The 26295-nt window shown below is 41.8% G+C and overlaps 1 protein-coding gene across 1 annotated transcript in view; it reads left to right on the forward strand.

Annotated features, from left to right (window-relative positions):
* The window catches only part of LOC110142410 (ATP-binding cassette sub-family C member 4-like), a 176119-nt gene that overhangs the window by 11855 nt on the left and 137969 nt on the right, over window positions 1-26295 (forward strand). The window contains 5 exon segments of the mRNA XM_070471513.1: window positions 11210-11434; window positions 17990-18079; window positions 19125-19288; window positions 20517-20642; window positions 22237-22486. Of these exon segments, the coding sequence (XP_070327614.1) occupies window positions 11210-11434; window positions 17990-18079; window positions 19125-19288; window positions 20517-20642; window positions 22237-22486 (855 nt within the window).

Genomic DNA, 26295 nt, shown 5'->3' on the forward strand with positions numbered 1-26295 from the left:
CTGGCATTTGTTGTTCAGTCGCTCAGTCGTGTCGGTGTCTGCTACCCCATGGACTGCAGCACGCCAGGCTTCCCTGTCCTTCACCACTGGCATTACTCTTTAAATAATAATAATAATAATTTTGACTGCACTGGGTCTTCACTGCTGAGCAAGGACTTTTCTCTAGTTACAGTGAGCGGGCCTCTCACAGCAGTGGCTTCTCTGGTTGCAGAGCACAGGCTCTAGGTGTGATGGCTTCAGTAGTGATCACCACGTGTGGCTCAGTAGTTGTGGAGCACAGGCTTAGTTGCTCCATGGCATGTGGGATCTTCCCTGACCAGAGATGGAACCTGTGTCCCCTGCATTTGCAGCCAGATTCTTAACCACTGGACCACCAGGGAAGTCCACAGCATTATTCCTTAATGAGGCTGTTTGCTCAACTGGGTTATTAAATACTGTCTCTCAGCAGAAAAAAATCCAATCAGATGATAATGAGGTGCCTTTATTTTGTACTACTTTTTGGTGAATTTGTTGCATCTATCAGTATTCTCTTTAGCGGGTGAGGTTACTCTTATTTCTGTTGTAATTAGAATGGTATCAGGGTCAAAAGGAGAGCTGAGTAACAGGCAACAATGGTTCCCAATCATAAGTTTTAGGGCATTTTGGGATGACACATGTTAGTGCTGGGCTTCTGGTGGAGAACCCCAGGTTTGCAGGCTGCAGCACTGCATTGCCCTTGGCCATGCCTAGGCTGACATTCTTGTTTCTCTGTGTGAGCCTCCATATTTCTATCTCAGTGAAGTTTATACAAAGTCTGTTTTACAATGTACAATATGAAGGGCTCTTCCATAAACTCTTAGAGTCTCAAGGGGTGAATGATAGGGCTTGCTAGAAATGTAACAGTGAAATTTTGTGTTCTTGAGAACGGATCCTCTTATTCTGATCTGATCATCCTTGGTGCAATTCTTTAGCTTAACAGTATCTCTTCTCTGTAGTAGATGAAGCTTTCTATTACCTTGTGGAAGGTGAGGCAGTTGGTGTATCCTGTGAACGTGTGGGTGCAGAACAAGACAGGAGTGTCAGGGTTTAATGTTACATCTGTTTGAGGATTGGGGACAACTTTCTCTATATATCCTCATCAGGCACTAGTTTGTTGAGCAGAAAATGCTTGTTAATTTTGTTTGTGTTTGTTTGGGATTTTCCTTCCCTTCCTCTTGCATATCCTTTCCTCGACTTCAGACAGACAGAAGACTGCTATCAAGGAAAGCCTTTCAGTTGTTTATTCTGTGTCAATAAGGAAGGATTGCTTAAAAGGAAAAGCTTGCTCCCAAGTCAAGTTCCTGAAAGATTTCTTTTTTTTTTTTCTTCCATTTATTTTTATTTGTTGGAGGCTAATTACTTTACAACATTGCAGTGGTTTTTGTCATACATTGAAATGAATTAGCCATGGATTTACATGTATTCCCCATCCCGGTCCCCCCTCCCACCTCCCTCTCCACCCCATCCCTCTGGGTCTTCCCAGTGCACCAGGCCTGAGCACTTGTCTCATGCATCCAACCTGGGCTGGTGATCTGTTTCACCCTAGATATACATGTTTCGATGCTGTTCTCTTGAAACATCCCGCCCTCGCCTTCTCCCACAGAGTCCACAAGTCTGTTCTATATATCTGAGTCTTTCTTTTTTTGCATATAAGGTTATCGTTACCATCTTTCTAAATTCCATATATATGTGTTAGTATACTGTAATGGTCTTTATCTTTCTGGCTTACTTCGCTCTGTATAATGGGTTCCAGTTTCACCCATCTCATTAGAACTGATTCAAATGAATTCTTTTTGATGGCTGAGTAATATTCCATGGTGTATATGTACCACAGCTTCCTCATCCATTCGTCTGCTGATGGGCATCTAGGTTGCTTCCATGACCTGGCTATTATAAACAGTGCTGCGATGAACATTGGGGTGCACGTGTCTCTTTCAGATCTGGTTTCCTCAGTGTGTATGCCTAGAAGTGGTATTGCTGGGTCATATGGCAGACCTATTTCCAGCTTTTTAAGGAATCTCCACACTGTTTTCCATAGTGGCTGTACTAATTTGCATTCCCACCAATAGTGTAAGAGGGTTCCCTTTTCTCCACACCCTCTCCAGCATTTATTGCTTGTAGACTTTTGGATAGCAGCCATCCTGACTGGCGTATAATGGTACCTCATTGTGGTTTTGATTTGCATTTCTCTGATAATGAGTGATGTTGAGCACCTTTTCATGTGTTTTTTTGCCATCCATATGTCTTCCTTGGAGAAATGTCTGTTTAGTTCTTTGGCCCATTTTTGGATTGGGTCATTTATTTTTCTGGAGTTGAGCTGGAGGAGTTGCTTGTATATTTTTGAGATTAATCCTTTGTCTGTTGCTTCATTTGCTATTATTTTCTCCCAATCTGAGAGCTGTCTTTTCACCTTACTTATAGTATCCTTTGTTGTGCAAAAGCTTTTAAGTTTCATTAGGTCCCATTTGTTTATTTTTGCTTTTGTTTCTAAAATTCTGGGATGTGGGTCATAGAGGATCCTGCTGTGATTTATGTCAGAGAGTGTTTTGCCTATGTTCTCCTCTAGGACTTTTATAGTTTCTGGTCTTACATTTAGATCTTTAATCCATTTTGAGTTTATTTTTGTGCATGGTGTTAGAAAGTGTTCTAGTTTCATTCTTTTATAGGTGGTTGACCAGTTTTCCCAGCACCACTTGTTAAAGAGGTTGTCTTTTTTCCATTGTATGTCCTTGCCTCCTTTGTCGAAGATAAGGTGACCATAGGTTTGTGGATTTATCTCTGGGCTTTCTATTCTGTTCCATTGATCTATATTTCTGTCTTTGTGCCAGTACCATACTGTCTTGATGACTGTGGCTTTGTAGTATAGTCCGAAGTCAGGCAGGTTGATTCCTCCAGTTCCATTCTTCTTTCTCAAGGTTACTTTGGCTATTCGAGGTTTTTTGTATTTCCATACAAACTGTGAAATTATTTGTTCTAGTTCTGTGAAAAATACCGTTGGTAGTTTGATAGGGATTGCATTGAATCTATAGATTGCTTTGGGTAGAATAGCCATTTTGACAATATTGATTCTTCCAATCCATGAACACGGTATATTTCTCCATCTGTTTGTGTCCTCTTTGATTTCTTTCATCAGTGTTTTATAGTTTTCTATGTATAGGTCTTTTGTTTCTTTAGGTAGATATACTCCTAAGTATTTTATTCTTTTTGTTGCAATGGTGAATGGTATCGATTCCTTAATTTCTCTTTCTGTTTTCTCATTGTTAGTGTATAGGAATGCAAGAGATTTCTGTGTGTTAATTTTATATCCTGCAACTTTACTGTATTCATTGATTAGCTCTAGTAATTTTCTGGTGGAGTCTTTAGGGTTTTCTATGTAGAGGATCATGTCATCTGCAAATAGCGAGAGTTTCACTTCTTCTTTTCCTATCTGGATTCCTTTTACTTCTTCTTCTGCCCTGATTGCTGTGGGCAACACTTCCAAAACTATGTTGAATAGTAGTGGTGAGAGTGGGCACCCTTGTCTTGTTCCTGATTTCAGGGGAAATGCTTTCAATTTTTCACCATTGAGGGTGATGCTTGCTGTGGGTTTGTCGTATATAGCTTTTATTATGTTGAGGTATGTTCCTTCTATTCCTGCTTTCTGGAGAGTTTTAATCATAAATGGATGTTGAATTTTGTCAAAGGCTTTTTCTGCGTCCATTGAGATAATCACATGGTTTTTATCTTTCAATTTGTTAATGTGGTGTATTACATTGATTGACTTGCGGATATTAAAGAATCCTTGCATTCCTGGGATAAAGCCCACTTGGTCATGGTGTATGATTTTTTTAATATGTTGTTGGATTCTGTTTGCTAGAATTTTGTTAAGGATTTTTGCATCTATGTTCATCAGTGATATTGGCCTGTAGTTCTCTTTTTTGGTGGCATCTTTGTCTGGTTTTGGAATTAGGGTGATGGTGGCCTCATAGAATGAGTTTGGAAGTTTACCTTCTTCTGCAATTTTCTGGAAGAGTTTGAGTAAGATAGGTGTTAGCTCTTGCCTGAATTTTTGGTAGAATTCAGCTGTGAAGCCATCTGGTCCTGGGCTTTTGTTTGCTGGAAGATTTCTGATTACAGTTTCGATTTCCTTGCTTGTGATGGGTTTGTTAAGATCTTCTATTTCTTCCTGATTCAGTTTTGGAAAGTTATACTTCTCTAAGAACTTGTCCATTTCCTCCAAGTTGTCCATTTTATTGGCATAGAGCTGCTGGTAGTAGTCTCTTATGATCCTTTGTATTTCAGTGTTGTCTGTTGTGATCTCTCCATTTTCATTTCTAATTTTGTTAATTTGGTTCTTCTCCCTTTGTTTCTTAATGAGTCTTGCCAATGGTCTGTCCGTTTTGCCCATCTTTTCAAAAAACCAGCTTTTAGCTTTGTTGATTTTTGCTATGGTCTCTTTTGTTTCTTTTGCATTTATTTCTGCCCTAATTTTCAAGATCTCCTTCCTTCTACTAACCCTGGGGTTCTTCATTTCTTCCTTCTCTAGTTGCTTTAGGTGCAGAGTTAGGTTATTTACCTGACTTTTTTCTTGTTTCTTGAGGTAGGCCTGTAATGCTATGAATCTTCCCCTTAGCACTGCTTTTACAGTGTCCCATAGGTTTTGGGTTGTTGTGTTTTCATTTTCATTCATTTCTATGCATGTTTTGATTTCTTTTTTGATTTCTTCTATGATCTGTTGGCTATTCAGAAGCGTGTTGTTTAGCCTCCATATGTTTGAATTTTTAATAATTCTTTTCCTGTAATTGAGATCTAATCTTACTGCACTGTGGTCAGAAAAGATGACTGGAATGATTTCAATTTTTTTGAATTTACCAAGACTAGATTTATGGCCCAGGATATGATCTATTCTGGAGAAGGTTCCATGTGCACTTGAGAAAAAGGTGAAGTTGATTGTTTTGGGGTGAAACGTCCTATAGATGTCAATAAGGTCTAGCTGGTCCATTGTGTCCTTTAAAGTTTGTGTTTCCTTGTTCATTTTCTGTCCAGTTGATCTACCCATAGTTGTGAGTGGGGTATTAAAGTCTCCCACTATTATTGTGTTACTATTAATTTCCTTTTTCATACTCGTTAGCATTTGCCTTACATATTGCAGTGCTCCTGTGTTGGGTGCATATATAATTGTTATATCTTCTTCTTGGATTGATCCTTTGATCATTATGTAGTGTCCATCTTTGTCTCTTTTCACAGCCTTTATTTGAAAGTCTATTTTATCTGATATGAGTATTGCGACTCCTGCTTTCTTTTGGTCTCCGTTTGCGTGGAATATTTTTTTCCAGCCCTTCACTTTTAGTGTGTATGTGTCCCTTGTTTTGAGGTGGGTTTCTTGTAGACAGCATATATAGGGGTCTTGCTTTTGTATCCATTCAGCCAGCCTTTGTCTTTTGGTTGGGGCGTTCAACCCATTTACATTTAAGGTAATTATTGATAGGTATGGTCCCATTGCCATTTATTTTGTTGTTTGGGGTTCACGTTTACACCACCTTTCTGTGTTTCCTGTCTAGAGAAGATCCTTTAGTATTTGTTGAAGAGCTGGTTTGGTGGTGCTGAATTCTCTCAGCTTTTGCTTGTCTGTAAAGCTTTTGAGTTCTCCTTCATATCTGAATGAGATCCTTGCTGGGTAGAGTAATCTAGGTTGTAGGTTATTCTCTTTCATTACTTTAAGTATGTCCTGCCATTCCCTTCTGGCCTGAAGGGTTTCTATTGATAGATCAGCTGTTATCCTTATGGGAATCCCTTTCTGTGTTATTTGTTGTTTCTCCCTTGCTGCTTTTAATATTTGTTCTTTGTGCTTGATCTCTGCTAATCTGATTAATATGTGTCTTGGGGTGTTTCGCCTTGGGTTTATCCTGTTTGGGACTCTCTGGGTTTCTTGGACTTGGGTGGCTACTTCCTTCCCCACTTTCGGGAAGTTTTCAGCTATTATCTCCTCGAGTATCTTCTCATGGCCTTTCTTTTTGTCTTCTTCTTCTGGGACTCCTATGATTCGAATGTTGGGGTGTTTCACATTGTCCCAGAGGTCCCTGAGGTTGTCCTCATTTCTTTTGATTCTTTTTTCTTTTTTCCTCTCTGCTTCATTTATTTCCACCATTTTATCTTCTAACTCACTTATCCTATCTTCTGTCTCTGTTATTCTACTCATGGTTCCCTCCAGAGTGTTTTTGATCTCATTTATTTCATTATTAATTTGTAATTGATTTTTTTAATTTCTTCTAGGTCCTTGTTAAACCTTTCTTGCATCTTCTCAATCTTTGTCTCCAGGCTATTTATTTGTAACTCCATTTTGTTTTCAAGATTTTGGATCATTTTTATTATAATTATTCTAAATTCTTTTTCAGGTAGATTCACTATTTCCTCCTCTTTAGTTTGACTTGGTGGGCTTTTTTCATGTTCCTTTAGCTGTTGGGTATTTCTCTGCCTTTTCACCTTGTTTAGATTGCTGTGTCTGGAGTGGGCTTTCTATATTCTTGTGGTCTGTGGTTCCTTTTTATTGTGGAGGTTTCACCCAGTGGGTGGGGTTGGACGATTGGTTTGTCAAGTTTTCCTGGTTAGGGAAGCTTGTGTCAGCGTTCTGGTGCGTGGAATTGGATTTCTTCTCTCTGGAGTGCAGTGGAGTGTCCAGTAATGTGTTTTGCGATGGGTCTTTGTGTTAGGTGTGACTTTGGACAGCCTGTATGTTGACACTCAGGTCTATGTTCCTGCATTGCTAAAGAATTTGTGTGGTATGTCTTGTACTAGAGCTTATTGGCTCTTGGGTGGTGGTTGGTTTTAGTGTAGGTATGGAGGCTTTTGGATGGTCTCTTATTCCTTAATGTTCCGTGTAGTCAGGAGTTTTCTGGTTTTCTCAGGTTTTGGGCTTAAGTCTCCTGCCTCTGGATTTCAGTTTTATTCTTCCAATTGTCTCAAGACTTCTCCAACTATACAGCACTGATAATAAAACTTCTAGGTTAATGGTGAAAAGATTCTCCACCGTGAGAGACAACCAGAGAGATTCACATAGTTACATGAAGAATAGGAGAGGGAGGAAGGAGATAGAGGTAAGCAGGAGGAGAAAAAGGGGACTCAAGAGGAGAGAGACAGATCTACACAGTTATCTGTTCCCAAAGTGTTCTCTGTAGCCCAGACACCCACAAAGATTCACAGAATTGGACTGGGAAGAGAAGGGGAAAGGAGGAAATAGAGGTGTTCTGAGGTAGAAATCAGAGAGTCAAAAGTGGGAGAGTAATCACCACACTCCTAAATAGAAATGGGAACTGAATATTGGTTTCTTAAATGTCCAAAATTTATATCACATACTGAAAAACAAAGATTAAAAATCTAGTGTAGAGGTTAGACTCTTTGAAATACAATATTTAAAAACAAAAACAAAAACACACAAAAAAATTAGAAAAGTATATGAAGTTTGGTTTAAAAATAGGGTTTCTCTCTCTCTCTCTTTTTTTTTTGGCAAGGTTATAGTGAAATGAAAATGAAAATGAAGGAACAATAGAGGAGTATTAGAGGACTTTAAAAGGAAATAGAAGAGAAAAACAAGAAAAAGAAAAAAAAAAATTTTTTTTCCTAATTAAAAAAATCGTATAAATATATGAAAATGAAAGTTGAGGAGTAATGGGGGAGTAATAGGGAATTTTAAAAGAAAATAAAAGAGAAGAAATAAAAAATATAAAAAAGGAAAGAAAAAAAAAATTTTTTTTTTCCTGATTAAAAAAAATCGTAAAAATATATGAAAGTGTAAGTTAAGGAGTAATGGGGGAGTAATAGGGAATTTTAAAAGAAAATAAAAGAGAACAAAAAAATTTAAAAAAATTAAAAATAAAGAAAAAGGAAAAAAAAATTTTCCTTTCCTAATTAAAAAAATCGTACAAATATATGAAAATGAAGGTTAAGGAGCAATAGGGGAGTAATAGGGAATTTTAAAAGATAATAAAAGAGAAAAAATAAAAACTAAAAAAAAAAAAGGAAAGAAAAAAAATGTTTTTTTCTTGTAAATTAAAAAAAAACAAAAAAAAAAAAAACAAAAAAAACATATATATCTAGGAATTCCTCTGGAGTTGTTGCGGTCAGTGTAGGTTCAGTTCAATTTCACATAGCTCCTCTTTCCAGCTTACACTTCTGGATATCTATAGGCCCCTTCCAGTGTAGTCGGTGTTACCTTCAGGGATTTTAGTCTGTTGCACCAGTCCTTTCTGAAGCGGTTCCCTTTGTTTTGGCTTCTCTTCGGTGTCTAATTTCCACCCTGACACAGGCGGGCGGAGGTGATGTCTTATTTAGGTTCGCTAGTTCAGTTTAGTCCTGCTACGGGGAGGGCGGGGCGCTGCAGACAGATACCGCTCCGTGTGGCTAGCACTCACCGGCCACACTGGGTTTGCCCCGCTCACGGGTGTCAGTGTTTCCCCGTCTACACTGCTCAGGCTCCCGGCTGCTCTATATGGAGCGGGCCCTGCGTTGAGTGCGGTTCCGGTTTTCGGTACTCCACAAAAGCGCGGATTCGGTTGCGCCTGCGTTTTGTGCCTTTCCTGGCCTGAGCGGCCCAGGCAGCCAGAGGCCTGGGCACACTCTCTACGGATGTGGCGCGCCTTTTCCCTCCGCGTCGAGCGGCCCAGGCAGCCAGGGGCTTGGGCGCAATCTCCCCGGTACGCCGCGCTTTTCCCCTCCGCGGCCCCAGTGCGCGCCGCCAGTCGGGTCTCAGGAATCTTTAGATAGGAACCGGGGGCCTGTTTGCAGTGTGGGAGGGGGTGGCTTCTCAGGGGCTGAGTTTGCCCTTTTCCCCTTCCCCCTGCCTCCTACCTCCAGCGGGGACGGACCGGCTCTTTTCAGGACTTTCTCAGTCCCTTTGTTTCGCGAACCGCAGGCAGTGTGTTCCGGCCGGTTAATTTTGTCCCACCGTTTAAAGAAGCTCCCTCCGATTGCTCTCAGGGTCTTCAGGCCGGTCCTCACCCTAAGCAATGCCGCCCGCTTCTCTCCGTTTCGCCCCCGCTTGTTGCTGGCGGGTGCGGGCGTCTGGGGTACTTTTCTGCTGGGAGTTGCTTTTAGGCACGTAATCTGTGGGCCTTATTTAATTTTTCCTCCCAGTTAGATTGCCGAAAACTTCCCCCAGTCCCGCCAGTGCGAGGGTTTCCTGGTGATTGGAAACTTCCTCTATTAAGACTCCCTTCCTGGGACGGGTCACCGTCCGTAGCTCTTTTGTCTCCCTTTTTATCTTTTAAATTTTGTCCTACCTCCCTTTGAAGACAATGGGCTGGTTTTCTGGGCGCCTGATGTCCTCTGCTAGCGATCTGAAGTTGTTTTGTGAGATTTGCTCAGCGTTCAAATGTTCTTTCGATGAATTTGTAGGGGAGAAAGTGGTCTCTCCGTCCTATTCCTCCGCCATCTTGGCTCCTCCCCCCTGAAAGATTTCTAAAGTTTTGACATTTTGTCTTTTGAGAAGTCTGTGGAGGAAATGATGTTGAGAGTCATAGCATTTACTTTTGATGACTTGGATTTGTGTTGAGTGTTTGGTTTTCTTTGACAGGAGAGAAGGGGACTTTCAAGGGGTGACTAGAGGGAAGAAGTAGGTTGTGGGATGGAGTGGCTGTTTGGCAGGGTCAGCAAGTGTTGCAGTTTTCTACCTTTAGTTTTGGGAAAGAAAATTGCTTTCCCTAAGTCTTACTCAGGGGAGAAGCCTCAGTGTCCCCCACCTCACTGGTTTAGGATTTTAACTTTTGCCTTAGGGAAGAGATGATTGGTAACATTTCTTCCAAACCAGCACCTTCAATAAGTGGCTGATGTTAAACCATGGACGAAAATTGTTTTTTAGCTTGATTCCAAGGAATGTCGGAGAAGGCAATGGCAACCCACTCCAGTACTCTTGCCTGGAAAATCTCATGGATGGAGGAGCCTGGTAGGCTGCAGTCCATGGGGTCGTTAAGAGTCGGACATGACCGAGAAACTTCACTTTCACTGTTTACTTTCATGCATTGGAGAAGGAAATGGCAACCCACTCCAGGGTTCTTGCCTGGAGAATCCCAGGGATGGGGGAGCCTGGTGGGCTGCTGCCTATGGGGTCGCACAGAGTTGGACATGACTGAAGTGACTTGGCAGCAGCAGCAGCCAAGGAACATCCCGGCTTCTAGAGGGTAGAGACATATTGCCACAGTGTCCGTTGGGGCTGAGACCCTGAGAAACTCTCCAGCCTGATTTCTTTGTGATGTTCCAAGAGTCTGTGCTCTGTTTTCCTGTTGTACTGATGTGTGAAGTTTGGGGTGGGTACAAGTGAATGCGTTTGTCCCAGCGTCTCAGTTCATAAAGACTTTTAAGAAGGTGATAAGAGTGTGTCTCCCATACGTGAACCATTTTGACTTTCTTTTAGGCTGAGATGTTGAAAGAACAGGGGGAGATGGATGGGCTGTCAGCAGAGCTTGTTCGTATGGAAGCAAATTTCTTACCCTTCTTCTGGTGCTAGTGATAAAGAACCCACCTGCCAATGCAGCAGTCATAAAGAGACACGAGTTCGATCCCTGGGTGAGGAAAATCCCCTTGTTGAGGGAAACTACGTGACTGCCTTGAGGAGAAGGTCCTCACAAGGAACTGGCGAAGGGCCAGGGCCGCCAGGCATGTCTCGATGTTTTGCCCTGGGAAACATTTCCTGCACCTTCTAGCTGGTCATCACACAAGTTTAGAGCATGAACAGACCCCATGGACACTCCATACCCTTTAGCTTCACGTAGTTTCCCTCAACACCCCTGAAGAAGGAAATGGCAACCCTCTCCAGTATTCTTGCCTGGGAAATCCCATGGACAGAGGAGCCTGATGGGCTACACTCCACAGGGTCACAAAGAGTTGGACATGACTGAAGCGACTTAGCACCAGCACCCTAAGAATCACTTGGTATTTTGCCAAATGCATTCTAAAGCACTGGTTGTAGTATTTATTGAGCTTCTAGAGTGTAGTGAGCACAAAGTACTATGGCTTCATTGTCTTTTAATGTAAAATTTTGGCTTAAGGTTAAAACTATTGTCTACTTGTCTAATAGGAGATAGATATTTTCTTTTCAGGTGAATCATGAATGTAGTGTTTTGCCAAAAATGCCCTTTTAATATGCTAATGGTAAAAGTAAAGCTTGTGTTAAGAAAACTGGTAGAGCTTGCATTTCTAATTAAGCTTTTTTTCCTTTTAGGAAGGCACCAGAGTAGCTCAGCCCATATTTTTGGGGAAAATGATTAATTATGTTGAAAACTCCAATCGCACGGATTCTGCCGCTTTGCATGAGGCCTATGGCTATGCAGCAGGGCTGAGCGCCAGCGTGCTCGTGTGGGCCGTTCTGCACCACTTGTACTTCTATCACATTCAGCGTGTGGGGATGAGGCTGAGAGTAGCCGTGTGCCATATGATCTACCGCAAGGTGAGTGTCACTCGGTTCCACAGTGTGTACCTCCCCTGAAGCATCAGGAACATTTAGGGAAAGTTCTCTGTAAACAAAATTTTGTAACTGGGTTCATTTATACTTTACTGGAAAAGCTTGCTATTTCCACCAAGTCAAGTTTTTTTTGTTGTTGTTGCTGTTTAAGCAAACTTCTCCAATATATAATAAAAAGTTTTCTACTGAGATTGGATCAGGGCTACCTTTTATGACTTTTAGCCACATAATATCTACTGTTGCATAATATCCACTAAATCTGTAATGAAATCTAATTAAAAAATTAAAGTATCAAAGGTATCCCATTGATTTTCAATGTTTTCATGCCTAATTCTCAGTGTAGGTATGGAGGCTTTCGGATGATCTCTTATTAATTAATGTTCCCTGTAGTCAGGAGTTCTCTGGTGTTTTCAGGTTTTGGGCTTAAGCCTCTTGCCTCTGGATTTCAATCTTATTCTTTCAGTAGCCTCAAGACTTCTCCATCCATACAGCACTGATAATAAAACTTCTAGGTTAATGGTAAAAGGATTCTTGACAGTGAGGGACACTCAGAGAGGTTCACCAAATTACATGAAGAAGAGGAGAGGGAGGAAGGAGATAGAGGTGAGCAGGAGGAGAAAAGAGGGGAGTCAAGAGAAGAGAGACAGATCTAGGCAGTACTCTGTTCCCTAAGTGTTCTCCATAGCCCAGAACACCCACAGAGATTCACAGAATTGGACTGAGAAGAGAAGGGGGAGGGAGGAAATAGAGGTGATCTGGGGGAGAAAAAGGAGAGTCAAAAGGGGGAGAGAGTAATCAAACCAGTAATCACACTCCTGAGTAAAAATGGGTACTGAAGGTTGGATTCTTAAATGTCTAAAATTGATATAAAATACCGAAAAACAAAGATTAAAAATCTAGAGTAGAGGTTAGACTCTTAAGAATACAATATTAAAAAAAACAAAAACACAAAAAATTTAAGAACTATATATGAAGTTTGCTTTAAAAATAGGGTCTTTTTTTTCAAGGTTATAGTGGGTTATAAAAATGAAAATTAAGGAGTAATAGAGGATTAATAGAGGACTTATAAAATTTTTTTAATTAAAAAAATGATAATAGTAAAAATATATCTAGGAATTTCTCTGGAGCTGTTGCGGGCAGTGTGGGTTCGGTTCAGATAGTTTCTTGTTCCAGCTTACACTTCTCAGCATCTATAGGCCCCTTCCAGTGTTCAGTTCAGTTCATTCACTCAGTCGTATCTGACTCTTTGCGACCCCATGAATCGCAGCACGCCAGGCCTCCTTGTCCGTCACAAACTCCCAGAGTTTACTCAAACTCATGCCCATCGAGTTGGTGATGCCATACAGCCATCTTATCCTCTGTCGTCCCCTTCTCTTCCTGCCCCCAGTCCCTCCCAGCATCAGGGTGTTTTCCAATGAGTCAGCTCTTTGCATCAGGTGGCCAAAGTACTGGAGTTTCAGCTTCAACATCAGTCCTTCCAATGAACACCCAGGACTTATCTCCTTCAGGATGGACTGGTTGGATCCCCTTGCAGTCCAAGGGACTCTCAAGAGTCTTCTCCAACACCACAGTTCAAAAGCATCAATTTTTCGGTGCTCAGCTTTCTTCACAGTCCAACTCTCACATCCATACTTGACCACTGGAAAAACCATAGCCTTGACCAGTGTAGTTGGTGTTAACTACAGGGATTTTAATCTGTTGCACCTATCCCTTCTAAAGCCGTCCCCATTGTTTATTTGGCTTCTGTTTGCGGGTCTCTTCAGTGTCTAATTTCCACCTGACACAAGTGGGCAGAGGTGGTCTCTTGTTTAGGTTCGATTATTCAGTCGTGCTGTGGGGAGGGAGGGGGCAATGCAGACAAATATCACTGGCCTGTGTGCGGAGCACTCGCAGTGTTCCGGCCACACTGGGTTTGCCCCCGCTCATGGCGCGTGTGCTTTCCCCGTCTACACTGCTCAGGCTCCAGGTTGCTCTACAGGGAGCAGGCCCTGAGTTGCGTGCACTTCCCAGGCCTAAGCCACTGAGGTTCAGGTTTTCGGGTGCTCCACAAAGGCGCAGACTCGGGTGGGCCTGCATTTTGTGCCTTCCCCAGTCTAGCAGCTCAGGCAACCAGGAGCTTGACGAGCGCACTCTCCCTAGTGCGCCTTATCCCCTCAGCGGTCCCAGCCTCAGTTTCCGTGTGAGCTGGTCTGGTGCGCCTTGTGTCTTTTCTGGGGAGCTGATCTCTGGCTTCGACCCTCGGGTGGATGTCAACCATCTAGAATCTCAGGAAGTCTTTGGTTAGAGACTGGAAGCCTGTTTGCAGTTTGGTAGGGGATGCCATCTCTGGGGCCCAGTTTGCCCCTTTCCCCTCCCCACTGCCTCCTGCCTCTGCGGAGGATGGGCCGGACTGCAGCTGGCTAGCTCTTTTTTGGTATTCGCTCAGTCCTTTGTTCTGGGAATGGGCGGGTGGTGCTTTATTTTAGGGCTTTTCCCAGGTTAATTCTCTCTCTCTCTTGGTATCCTACAGTTTAAGTTGCTATCTCTTGTTAGCTCCCTCAGATTGCCCTCAGGGCTTTCAGGCCCGGTTCTTACCCTAAGCAATGCCGCCAGCTCCTCTCTGTTCAGCCCTCACTTGCTGGGGGCGGATGCAAGCATCTGGGGTACTCTTCTGCTGGGAGTTGCTTTTAGGCTTATAATCTGAGGGTTTTATTTATTTTTCCTCCCGGTTAGGTTGCCCTCTGAGATTCGAAAATTTCCCCGCCGGTGAGAGGGTTACCTGGTGTTTGGAAACTTCCTCTATTAAGACTCCCTTCCCGGGACAGAGCTCCATCCCTAACTCTATTGTCTCTCTTTTTATCTTTTATATTTTGTCCTACCTCCTTTCGAAGACAATGGGCTGCTTTTCTGGGTGCCTGATGTCCTCTGCTAGCGATCAGAAGTTGTTTTGTGGAGTTTGCTCAGCGTTCAAATGATCTTTCTATGAATTTGTAGGGGAGAAAGTGGTCTCCCCATCCTATTCCTCCACCATCTTAGCTCCTCTGACTAGAATTGTTTTAACTAAAGAAAAATATAAATAGGATCTATGCCATATACAGACTCACTCACTATATTCTATGATTGCTTTAATGGTATTAAAGAAAATAGTTGGATATTTGGGATAAAACTTGAAATTTTCCATTGTCCTTGGCAATTTTTGAGAGAATTTGTGGCTGTTCATTCAAATTATTTTCATAATTATTTCGCTTTTGTCTTTAGCATGAATTATAGCAGTTTTAATAAGACCTGATTTGATGTGTTCAGTGATTTTCTATTGAGAAATGCCATAGAATTATTTCATAGTTTATCCTAGTCTTAGCTAATATAAAAATAGTAAGGATTTCAGGTGTCTTTACAAAGAAATTGCCACAGATATACTATGTCAGAAGCTAAAGACTCCGTATAAACTTGTTCCTGGGTATCTATTGTTGCACTGGATTGTTTGCTTTTTTTCAAATCCTTACTTAACTGTATTGTATACTTGAACGTTGCTGAGAGAGTGGATCTTAGTGATCTCATCTCATATGCACAAAATGATAACTACATGAGATGATGAATATGTTAATTGGTTTTACTACAGAAATTGTTTCCCAATGTGTATTTTTAACAAAACATCATGTTGCATACCTTAAATAGATATAATTTTTATTAAAAAAAATCCTTATTGAAAACTAAGCCAAACGATTTAAATAAAAATTATTGCTTCTTTTACCTGGTTGCTACTTATCTAGAGATTCTGTTTCTTAGGAATGCTTTTCTTTGCAAACTGTAAGGTGTCTTCTCTTCTTTCCTTGAGCAGAGTCTTATTAATGTCAGGGCTATGTGAATCCAGGGCCCTGACATCTCACAGTCTGTGTTTGGCTATTGCACGTGAACAGGTTTCCTCTTGGGTGATGCGGAAATGGCAGCGGTGCCTGTACACCCTATGCAGGGATCTTCTTTGTCCTCCATCGTCATCTTGTGTACGTGCGTGCTTCCTCAGTTGCTAAGTTGTGCTCTGTGACCCCATGAACTGTATCCCGCCAGGCTCGTCTGTCTATGGACTTTCCCAGGCAAGAATATAAGAGTGCGTTGCCATTTCCTCCTCCAGGAGAGGTAGATTTTTAACCACTGAGCCACCAGGGAAGCCCTATTCTCTTTCACAGTCCACCATTTAGCAGATAAATACTTAGATTTCCCCACAAATTGTGTTTGTCTTCCTAGATCATGCTTAGCTCCCATGAATATGCATAACATTCATCATAACTATACTGTGAAAGCTTTGAGTTAGGTGTGAGGTGATGGTTCAGTCAAAGCTTACTCTTTTCTGTACAGGTGAGCCATAGTCTACCTGTTTTTCTTCTTTCCAGCTAACACTTTGTAATATCACCTTTGGGAAATCTGATCTGACCTGGCATGTATGCTTGTGTGAATGTAAATTTCTCCCAAAGGTGTTCATTTGCTGGCTTGATTATGCCAGAAAGAGCTGTCCCTTTATGAAGTCAGGAATTTTAGAGGTTAAGCCATAGACTTAATCTGAAATTCAAGAAATGTGGGAAAGACAAATTTCCTTGTGCCTCGCCTTGCATCTAGGGCATCCTTGGTAGCTCAGATGTTAAAGAATCTGCCTTCAATGAAGGAGACCTGGGTTCGATTCCTGGGTCAGGAAGATCCCCTGTAGAAGGAAATGGCAGCTCACTCCAGTATTCTTGCCTGGAGAGTCCCATGGACAGAGGAGCCTGGCGGGCTACAGTCCACAGGGATGCAAAGAGTTGGACATGACTGAAGTGAGTTAGCACTAGGACCAGCCTTGCATCCAGAATCCTGCTGAGGTGCAGAAATAAGACACTTCTTTTTTACAGGTTACAGGTGGGCTGATTCCTTGGGGCAAATCTGGTGCTACAGAGCAGCTCCGAACATTTGTGGTTCTTATTCAACTTCTAATCCCTGGTCCAGGGAGGAAATCACATTGGGTGTTAGAAATGGAATGGCTACTAAGCTCATAGTTGTAATTTGTCTGCACCATTGATTCAAGTCTGGGGCATATCTCCAGGAGTTCTCTAAGGCTGTACATCTGCAGCTTTCTAAAGTGCCCCATTCAGCATTTTAGTGCTCTCTTCAGCTGAACTTGGAATGATCTTTCAGGAGGTATCTTATGTAAAATGACTTGTCATTTATTCACATTTCCACAGCTTTGGTAAAATTACTTTTGGGTTTTTATCATTTATTTTTTAAATTGTGGCAAAATATACACAATATGACATTTACTGTCTTAACTCTTTTTGAGTACACTGTTTATTCACATCAAGTACTTTCACATTGCTTTGAAGCCATTGCCACTGTCCATAGCTAGAACTTCCCTCTCCTCATCCGTCACCATTCTACTTCCTCTCTCTGAATGTGACTACTCTAGGTGCTGTATATAAGTGGAATCACACAATGTTTGTCATTCTGTGTCTAGCTTATGTCATGTAGCACAATGTCTTCAAGGTTCATCTATGTTGAAGCTGGCATCAGAATTTAATTTCTTTTTAAGGCTGAATAATATTCCATTATAGGTCTATACAACATTGTTTGTATCCATTAATCTGTCAGTGAATTTTTGGATTATTTCCACCTTTTGGCTATTGTGAACATTTGCACACAGGTGTGCAAAAAGATCAAGTTTCCGTGTTCAGTTCTTTTGAGTACATCCGCAAAAGTGGTCTTGCTGTACTAGATGCTGATTTTATGTTTACTTTTTTGAGGAGCTGCTACACTCTCTTCCATCACAGCTATACTGTTTTACATTCACACTTGATTGCTGAGTTTTCTGTTTAACTCAAGGACTAAACAAGAAGATTTTATGAACCATGACATTTTGTTTGGATCAGAGCCTCCACTTGATGGTTTGTTGAAACAACTTGTGGTGTCTGTTCAGCTTCCTCAGATTTCTAGGGCATTTTTCGGAGCCCCCCCCCCCCCCCAAATAAAGGGACTGTGAAACACAGGATGTGTTTTTTGAATTCAGAAGACTGGCATTAAGAGCAGAGATTCCTCACAGGAATAGTGTTTTCAGCATTATATTTCAGAATGAAAGGGAATGAAGATTCCCTTTCATACACTTCAGAATGTAGAAGAAGCTAAACCAAAAGTGTTAAAATGACTTCACCCATAGAATTAATGATCGATTCCAGATTTGTAGTCCAAGTCTCTTATTTTATTTCCTTAATGTAGTCTCTCTGTTCTCATCTAATTTGCCTCAAAATTACTTTAGTTGACCCCTAAGTCAACGTCTACACCCTTGACACTTCAGGCAGGTCCAAGTTCCCTGAGGAACTGGGTGTGGGATTTGCTTCCTCCTCCTGCTCCTCCCTTTGCCGTCCTTGTGGCCGAGGTTGCTGCCACATCGAGGAGAGGAAGGATGAAGGAGGGTCCCTAGAGCCCTGCTGTCATCCCGACACCAGGCAACACCCCAGGAACACATGCTCCATCGTGTTATGTTCTAAGATGACTTGGTATCACCTTAGGAATCCGGATCTCTGTCTCCCTCTCTCATTTCAGGCCCTTCGCCTGAGCAGCTCGGCCATGGGGAAGACCACCACAGGCCAGATAGTCAACCTGCTGTCCAACGATGTGAGCAGGTTTGACCAGGTGAGCTGCTCCTGAGGGAGCCTCTTCCATGTCCCGTCCTTCTCACTGGGTTCAGCTTATTGGGATGCCAGGTGCCAGGGTTTGGTGTCAGCCAGGGCTCTGTTGAGGACTTAAGACAAGTATTCTCTTTATCTAACTCTCATTTCCTCTGTGCACCTTAGATGTAATAATGTGGGTTGTCCTGTAGATGAGGGTTTTGTTTTTCTAGTAACAGACAGGCAGCAGTGTTCTTGCCCGGCTCAGTGAGTGTCCCCAGCGGTCCTCCTGGCATGGCCCTTCTTGGCGCGTGGAGTCAGTGTTGCTGCCTGAACTGTCTCCCTCCTCCTCTGGCTGCTGAAGGCCTGCTGGGCAGCGGTGGTTCTTTCCCCTGTGCCCTGTTGAGTGCCTGCTGCCTAGGGAGCCTGCGAGGAATAATGCCAAGTGGGTGGCCCTCAGCCAGACACAACCTACTCTCTTCTGTCCCCTCACTCTGTTTTTCCACTGACTTTATGAATAGATCACAGTATCTAGGGCCTTGTAGCTGTTGGTCAGATCTGTGTTGCACTAGACACTTCTCTTTCAGTTATTCATTCATCAAACATGAAGTAAGGCCGCTACTCAGTTTCAGAGTTGAATATGATTTAGTTTTTGCTGTGGAGAAACCACAGCCCATTAGGTAGGTAAGCACACAAATAATTCTTGGAGAGTGTGGTACTTACCATAATATAAGGTTTTCTTGGATGCTAGAGTGAGATGGGCGCGGAATATAGAGTGCAGTGAGAGGTTGGGGATGCCCTGAACTCATCTGTCGTGTAGATAAAATCAACATCTTCCTTCAGTACTGCTGGTCGGGTTCTCCCTGGACGTCCCTGAAGCTGGCCCTGTGCTGCCAGGAACAGCATCATCTGGAGTGGATACAGGTTTCTGCTTTAGCAGGTTTAAAACCCACTGAGATATCCTTGTTTAGGTTCCTATCTGTTCTTTCAGAGCGGATTGTTTCTACGCTGTGTATTTATTGATTTTGATTGTATATAGTTCTAAGAAGGCTTTGTCTTTCTCTTTTAAGGTAACGATGTTCCTGCACTATCTGTGGGTGGGGCCACTGCAGGCTATTACAGTGACTGCCCTGCTCTGGATGGAAATAGGAATGTCGTGTCTTGCTGGGATGGCGGTTCTCATTATTCTTCTGCTTTTGCAAAGCTGCTTTGGAAAGTTGTTTTCATCACTCCGGTAAGAGAAACACTGGTTTAAAAAATAGGTGATATGTGCTTGGTAATGTCCACAGTATGCCAATGAAGTCAACGCTTCTGTTCAAAAACAAAACCAATGCCTTCTCTAGTCTCTTCGTTGCATGGGTTGTAGACCCTTCAGGCTTAGCCAGTGGAGGCTCCAGCCTTAAGCTGAAGGCTGATCTTTAAAAAGAAAAGGTGATGACATTCACTGGCTCCTCCTGACACTGCACTTCACTACTTAGAGAGTCCTTAAGAAGAATTTACCAATATCCAAGTTATTTAAACATTATTAAAAAGAGTAATAATTTTACAGGCCCATTTCTAGCTGCATTTATTTTTGTTAAGCTTGTTTTAGAGCCACTTTCAGGTAGTGTATTTATGTCTTGTTTTATTTCAATGTTTGTATTAAGTTATAGGCACCCCAAGGGCAAGGTTGACCTTAATTATGTCTTTATAAAGCCCCACAGTCCCAGCAGCATATGTGATAGAACTGTGGCTGGTGATGAAGGGCCTAATGGTGATGAGATAGACCTGAAGCAGGTCCCAGAGGGTTGGAGGTGGGTCATTGTTCAGGTTTTCAGGTGATGGAGGTGGTGTGCTGATTGAAATACTTTTTATTGGAGGTTTTTTGCATTTTTTTTTTTCCTTTTCTGGTGACTTTATGTGTGGTATTTTCATCTATTTAGAATTTCCTTTCCTGTCTTTGGTATGGAGAGATGTTCCTTATCTTTCAAGGCTCTGTTCCAATGCTACCAGATCTCTAAAGATTTTCTTGCTCTATTTTCCCAGTGGAATTAACAGCCCCATCTTTTCAGCTCCCCAGAATTTTAATTTAATTTTTAAATTAATAACAATTTAATTTTAATTTTAATTCAGCTCCTATTTTTTTTTTTACATCATAGACATTGTCTTCCTGTTACATCCCTTTCTCCCTTCTCCGCCCAAGCACAATCTCCTCGGGAAGATGGTTTGTATCTGACTCATTTCAGGTCTTCCTTAGCTGATATAGCAAGTTCTCCAAGTTGCTTCTTGAACTGGACTGAATGGTTGACTTCCTAGTTTAAGTTTTTCTCAATCTGTACTTTGAATAGGACTTGCCTGTGTTGTCAGCTCAAAAGAGCTATAGAAAATAATTTGATCACTGATCCCTCCCTGTGTCCACTGTTGCTGCCACAGAAAGTTGGGCTGTGATCACTAAGGCTCATCTCTCATGTCTGTCCCCTCAGGAGTGAGACCGCAGCTCTCACAGATGACAGAATCAGGACCATGAGTGAAGTTATAACTGGCATCAAAACAATAAAAATGAATGCTTGGGAAAAGTCATTTATAGACCTTATTTCCACACTGAGAAGGTAAGTTTTTTTTTTTTTTAATATATCACAGTGTATGTTTGTACTGTTTTATTTCCTGTTTTTACTAAATGGATTAGAAGTCTTACCAAGTTTTCACATTAAGGTAAATTTAAATACTACCCCTCCATCCCCCCATATGTGGCAGGAGGGTTAAGGGAGATAGTAGAGATGTCATTTTAAGCTACTCTTCCATTTACCATCATCTTGAAATACATATGATTCTTATACAGAAATGAAATTCCAAATACTTCTTAATTCTGCAAATTCCAAATAAGCAATGATTCTAAGATATTAGTGTTTGAGATGATATTTAAACGAAAGCTATAATATATGTATAGCTAATATATTATATATAGCTATAGCTATATATATTATAGCTAATATGTATAGCTTATAATATAGCACAAATGGGGAGATTATAGATTGAGTATACCTGTATTAGGCCAAACATTATAAATCAGTATTACTCATTCCAAACAGAGCCATGAAAATACTATTCCTTTGTCTTTGCTTTATGTTTGATTTTAAAAAAATGTTTGATTTAAATATCTGATGAGTGTTTATACTCGAGCATGGGGCACTTAGAATTCCCTGGCAGTACCCTGTCACCTCTCACTTTGCATCTTTGTGGGGGCCCCGCCCTCTGCTGGAAATACACTCTCATCTTCCTTCTTCTCTGGTCTCTGCCAGTCCTGACTGACTCCTGCTCATCTTCTCAGGGTCCACATGTGTGTGACTTGTCCCATCTCTACTGCTTTGAGTTACATGACCCTGTTCTGTGCTCCTGTGGGGATGTGCTGACTGCCTTTGTCTAATGTCTTGGTGTCTCACGAATTTTGTGTTTATTCTTTTTTAAAAATGTACACACACATCATACTACATCTTTTTTATTTCTTTACTCACGTATTTTTGGTTGTGTTGGGTCTTCATTGTTGCGCACAGGGTTTCTTTAGTTGTGGTGGGCGGGGACTACTTTTTCACTGCTGTACTTGGGCTTCTAATCGGGGTGGTTTCTCTCGTCCCAAAGCTCAGGCTCTCGGTGCGCAGGCTTCAGTAGCTGCAGTAGTGCACGGGCTCTAGAGCTTGGGCTCAGTAGTTGTGGCGCACAGGCTTAGCTGGTCTGCAGCATGTGGAATCTTCTAGACCAGAGACTGAGCCCATGTCCGCTGCATTGGGAGGCCAATTCTTATCCACAGAACCGTCAGGGAAGTCCCGGGGTTTATTATTCTTTTCCTCTCCAAGTTCATGAGGTCCTCGTGGGGGTGGGCATTTTTTCCGTCATCAATGAGGAGCCCAGCACAGGACATGTGGTTGTGAATGCTTGTTGAATGTATGTTCAAATCCTGTCGGATTAAGCCCAGTTTTTTAAAAGTGTGACATTAAGGCTTCATTTAGTTGGAAAAGTGAAGTGGTGATGTCCTTGGTTCGGAGCAGAGTCCCAGTTGTGCACTCTGAGTGTCTCCATGACATGACTGATGGTTTACCTTAGTCTGTGTCCACTCCCTAAAAAGGGGCCACTCACAAAAGGGCACTTGAATTCATGTGTTGGATGTCAATGGTTCTTAAAAATGCTTTTTCCCACTGTCCTTTCTAGGAAGGAAATTTCCAAGATTCTGAAAAGTTCCTACCTTAGAGGAATGAATTTAGCATCATTTTTCGCTGTCAGCAAAATTATGATTTTTGTCACCTTCATCACCAATGATCTCCTTGACAACCGGATCACAGCCAGCCAAGTGTTTATAGTGGTGACACTGTTCGAGGCTCTGCGGTTTTCAAGTACCCTGTACTTCCCCATGGCTGTCGAGAAGGTGTCAGAGGCCATTGTCAGCATCCAAAGAATCGAGGTTTGGTGACAAATAACTTTTTTTCCATCGCAGGTGGATTGTTTGTAAATTGCCTCCTTTTTTGTGGTGTCACTGTGTTCTAGTTAGGCGAGATTTACCTCTGAGTGTCAAATCTGCCAATCATTTCAAACTGTCTTACTTATTCCTGTCTCGTCTTAGGTAGAATGCATCACAAAGAATGTAGGATCCCTGCTTATTTAGGGGCAATGATATCAATAGCAGTGGCACAGGCTCTAAGTGCAGCAATGCCTGCAGGGCAATTAAAGTGACTAAAAGCAAGAGAAGGAAGGAAGCAGACTGCATCTCCTGTGTTCACTCAAATGAGATTTGTGTGTGTGTGATGAGGTTTCTATACTATAAAAAACCTATTACCCATAAAACAGATCAGTCATACTGGGTCATTTCTGATTCCCTGAGTTTATCATTCTTATGGGACTTCTAGTAACACCAATAAGGGATGGTCCATGCAGCTTACGTAATTTCGTTTTCATAGCTTTCATGTCTTGAAATAAGACATTGAGGAATATCCTTGGACTGTAGTGATGTAATGAGTGACATGGTAATTTGTTCAAGATGGAAGCTTCATGTGTGTGTTGTGCAGCTGTGGTTTTATTATTGTTGATATTAGTTAAATTTTCCTTAAGGCCTTTAACTAATTGGATGTGACCCACCTACATTATTGAAGATAATCTGCTCTATGCTTTACTGAGAGTCTACTTATTTAAGTGTCCATCTCATCTGAAAAATACTTTCACTGTAATATGTATTTGAACAAGTGTCTGGGGACTGTGGTTTACCTAAATTAACATAAAAGTAACCATCACACCCCCTTGAATCCCTATCTTCTCCTTTGAGCTCTTGGACATGACTTTGTCCTCATTAAGCTAGGTGTAAATGGATTTCTTTCTCTCCCTAAGCTCCGGACTTACCTAAAGGGCAGATACAGTGCCTCATTCATCTTTGTAGTCCTTTCAAATAGCAGATGCTCAGAAAGTATTTAACTGAAGAAAACTTCCAGCTTCATCATGTCTGGGCTCTTGCAAATGCCTAACTATTAAGTATGGTTGTAGTGGAAAAAGTAATAATTCTGATTCTTTGTTAGATTATGTGATACACCAAGAACTATGACATGAAAGGGGTCCTGCAGAAGGTCTTCAGGGAATTGTGCTCAAATATTTGGGTAGGGTTTTTTATTCCTTTCCCACCAAAGTGCAATTGAACTGTGCGAGGCTTGAAATGTCTTCCCATGTAGATGTGTGCAGTAATATTAAAATTATGATCTGGGGAGAACATTGGATTTTCTGGGGCTGACAAATTTTCTTTGTCAGGCTGCTTCACGTTGTGATGAAGGAAGCACTTGTGATCTGGGCAGAAAACCTAAAATTTCCCTTGTGTATACAAGATGACTGGCATGAAGTTAGTCTAGGAATTTAGAGATCTGTCAGCAGTAGCTATTTTCAGTAAAGATGGGACCAATGGCTGAGAATAAGAGTGGTGAGAAGAGTAGGTGTTATTGTGGGAAACTGCTTCCTGGTGAAGTGAAGTTGCTCAGTTGTGTCCGACTCTTTGCAACCCCATGGACTGTGGCCTCCCAGGCTTCTCCATCCATGAGGTTTTCCAGGCAAGAGTACTGGAGTGGGTTGCCATTTCCTTCTCCAGGGGATCTCCCTGACCCAGGGATCAAACCCAGCTCTCCTGCATTGCAGGCAGATGCTTTACCCTCTGAGTCACCAAGGAAGCCCTTGCTTCCTGGTAGGTTGAAGTAATTGGTGTAAGACTTTCATTTAGATATTAGATGCTTCTTCAGCCCATATAGTTTCTAAAACCTTTTAAAATATTTAGTTGTCTAGTTCATCAGAATCACCTAGTTTAGTTCAGTTCAATTCAGTTGCTGTTGTCTCCGACTCTTTGCAACCCCATGGACCGCGGCACACCAGGCCTCCCTGTCCATCGTGAACTCCCGCAGCCTACTCAAACTCATGTCCATTGAGTTGGTGATGCCATCCAACCATCTCATCCTCTGTTGTCCCCTTCTCCTCCTGCATTGATCTTACTCAGCATCAGGGTCTTTAAACATATATGATCATACTTTGGAGTTTCTGATTCACTTGGATTTTTTATTTCTTTCCCACCAAAATTCAGTTAAACTGTCTGAGGCTTGAAATTCCTCCCCATGTAGATGTGTACAATAATATCATAATTATGACCTGGGGAAAACTTTGACTTTTCTGGGGCTGACAAATTTTCCTTGTCAAGCTGCTTTGTGTTCTGATGAAGGAAGCACTTTTGGTTTGGGCAGAATCAAATGTGATTTAAATGGTCTAGTGATTTCCCCCACTATCTTTAATTTAAGTCTGAATTTGGCAATAAGGAGTTCATGGTCTGAGCCACAGTCAGCTCCCAGTCTTGTTTTTGCTGACTGTATAGAGCTTCTCCATCTTTGGCTGCAAAGAATATAATAAATCTGAGTTTGGTGTTGACCATCTGGTGATGTCCATGTGTAGATTCTTCTCTTGTGTTGTTGGAAGAGGGTGTTTGCTATGACCAGTGTGTTCTCTTGGCAAAACTCTGTTAGCCTTTGCCCTGCTTCATTCTGTACTCCAAGGCCAAATTTGCCTGTTACTCCAGGTGTTTCTTGACTTCCTACTTTTGCATTCCAGTCCCCTATAATGAAAAGTACATCTTTTTTGGGTGTTAGTTCTAAAAGGTCTTGTAGGTCTTCATAGAACCATTCAACTTCAGCTTCTTCAGTATTACTCATGAGGCATAGGCTTGGTTTACCATGATACTGAATGGTTTGCCTTGGAAACAAACAGAGATCATTCTGTCATTTTTGAGACTGCTTCCAAGTACTGCATTTTGGACTCTTTTGTTGACCATGATGGCTACTCCATTTCTTCTAAGGGATTCCTGCCCACAGTAGTAGATATAATGGTCATCTGAGTTAAATTCACTCATTCCAGTCCATCTTAGTTCGCTGATTCCTAGAATGTTGACATTCACTCTTGCCATCTCCTGTTTGACCACTTCCAATTTGCCTTGATTCATAGACCTAACATTCCAGGTTCCTATGAAATATTGCCCTTTACAGCATCGGACCTTGCTTCTATCACCAGTCATATCCACAACCGGGTGGTGTTTTTGCTTTGGCTCCATCCCTTCATTCTTTCTTTAGTTATTTTTCCACTGATCTCCAGTAGCAAATTAGGCACTTACCGACCTGGGGAGTTCATCTTTCTGTGTCCTATCTTTTTGCCTTTTCATATTGTTCATGGGGTTCTCAAGGCAAGAATACTGAAGTGGTTTGCCATTCCATTCTCCAGTGCACCACATTCTGTCAGAACTATGGACAGAGTTTCATGACATTGTACAGGAGACAGGGACGAAGACCATCCCCAAGAAAAAGAATTGCAAAAAAGCAAAATGGCTGTCTGAGGAGGACTTAAAAATAGCTGTGAAAAGAAGAGAACCAAAAATCAAAGGAGAAAAGGAAAGACATACCCATTTGAATGCAGAGTTCCTAAGAATAGCAAGGAAAATAAGAAAGCCTTCCTCAGCGATCAATACAAAGAAATAGAGGAAAACAATAGAATAGGAAAGACCAGAGATCTCTTCAAGAAAATTAGGGATACCAAGGGAACATTTCATGCAAAGATGGGCTCAAAGGAAAGAAATGGTATGGATCTGACAGAGGCAGAGGATATTAAATGAGGTGGCAAGAATACACAGAAGAACTATACAGAAAAGATCTTCATGACCCAGATAATCATGATGGTGTGATCACTCACCTAGAGCCAGACATCCTGGAA

Source organism: Odocoileus virginianus, chromosome 8 (genome assembly GCF_023699985.2).
Source record: "Odocoileus virginianus isolate 20LAN1187 ecotype Illinois chromosome 8, Ovbor_1.2, whole genome shotgun sequence".
NCBI classification, from domain to species: Eukaryota; Metazoa; Chordata; class Mammalia; order Artiodactyla; family Cervidae; genus Odocoileus; species Odocoileus virginianus.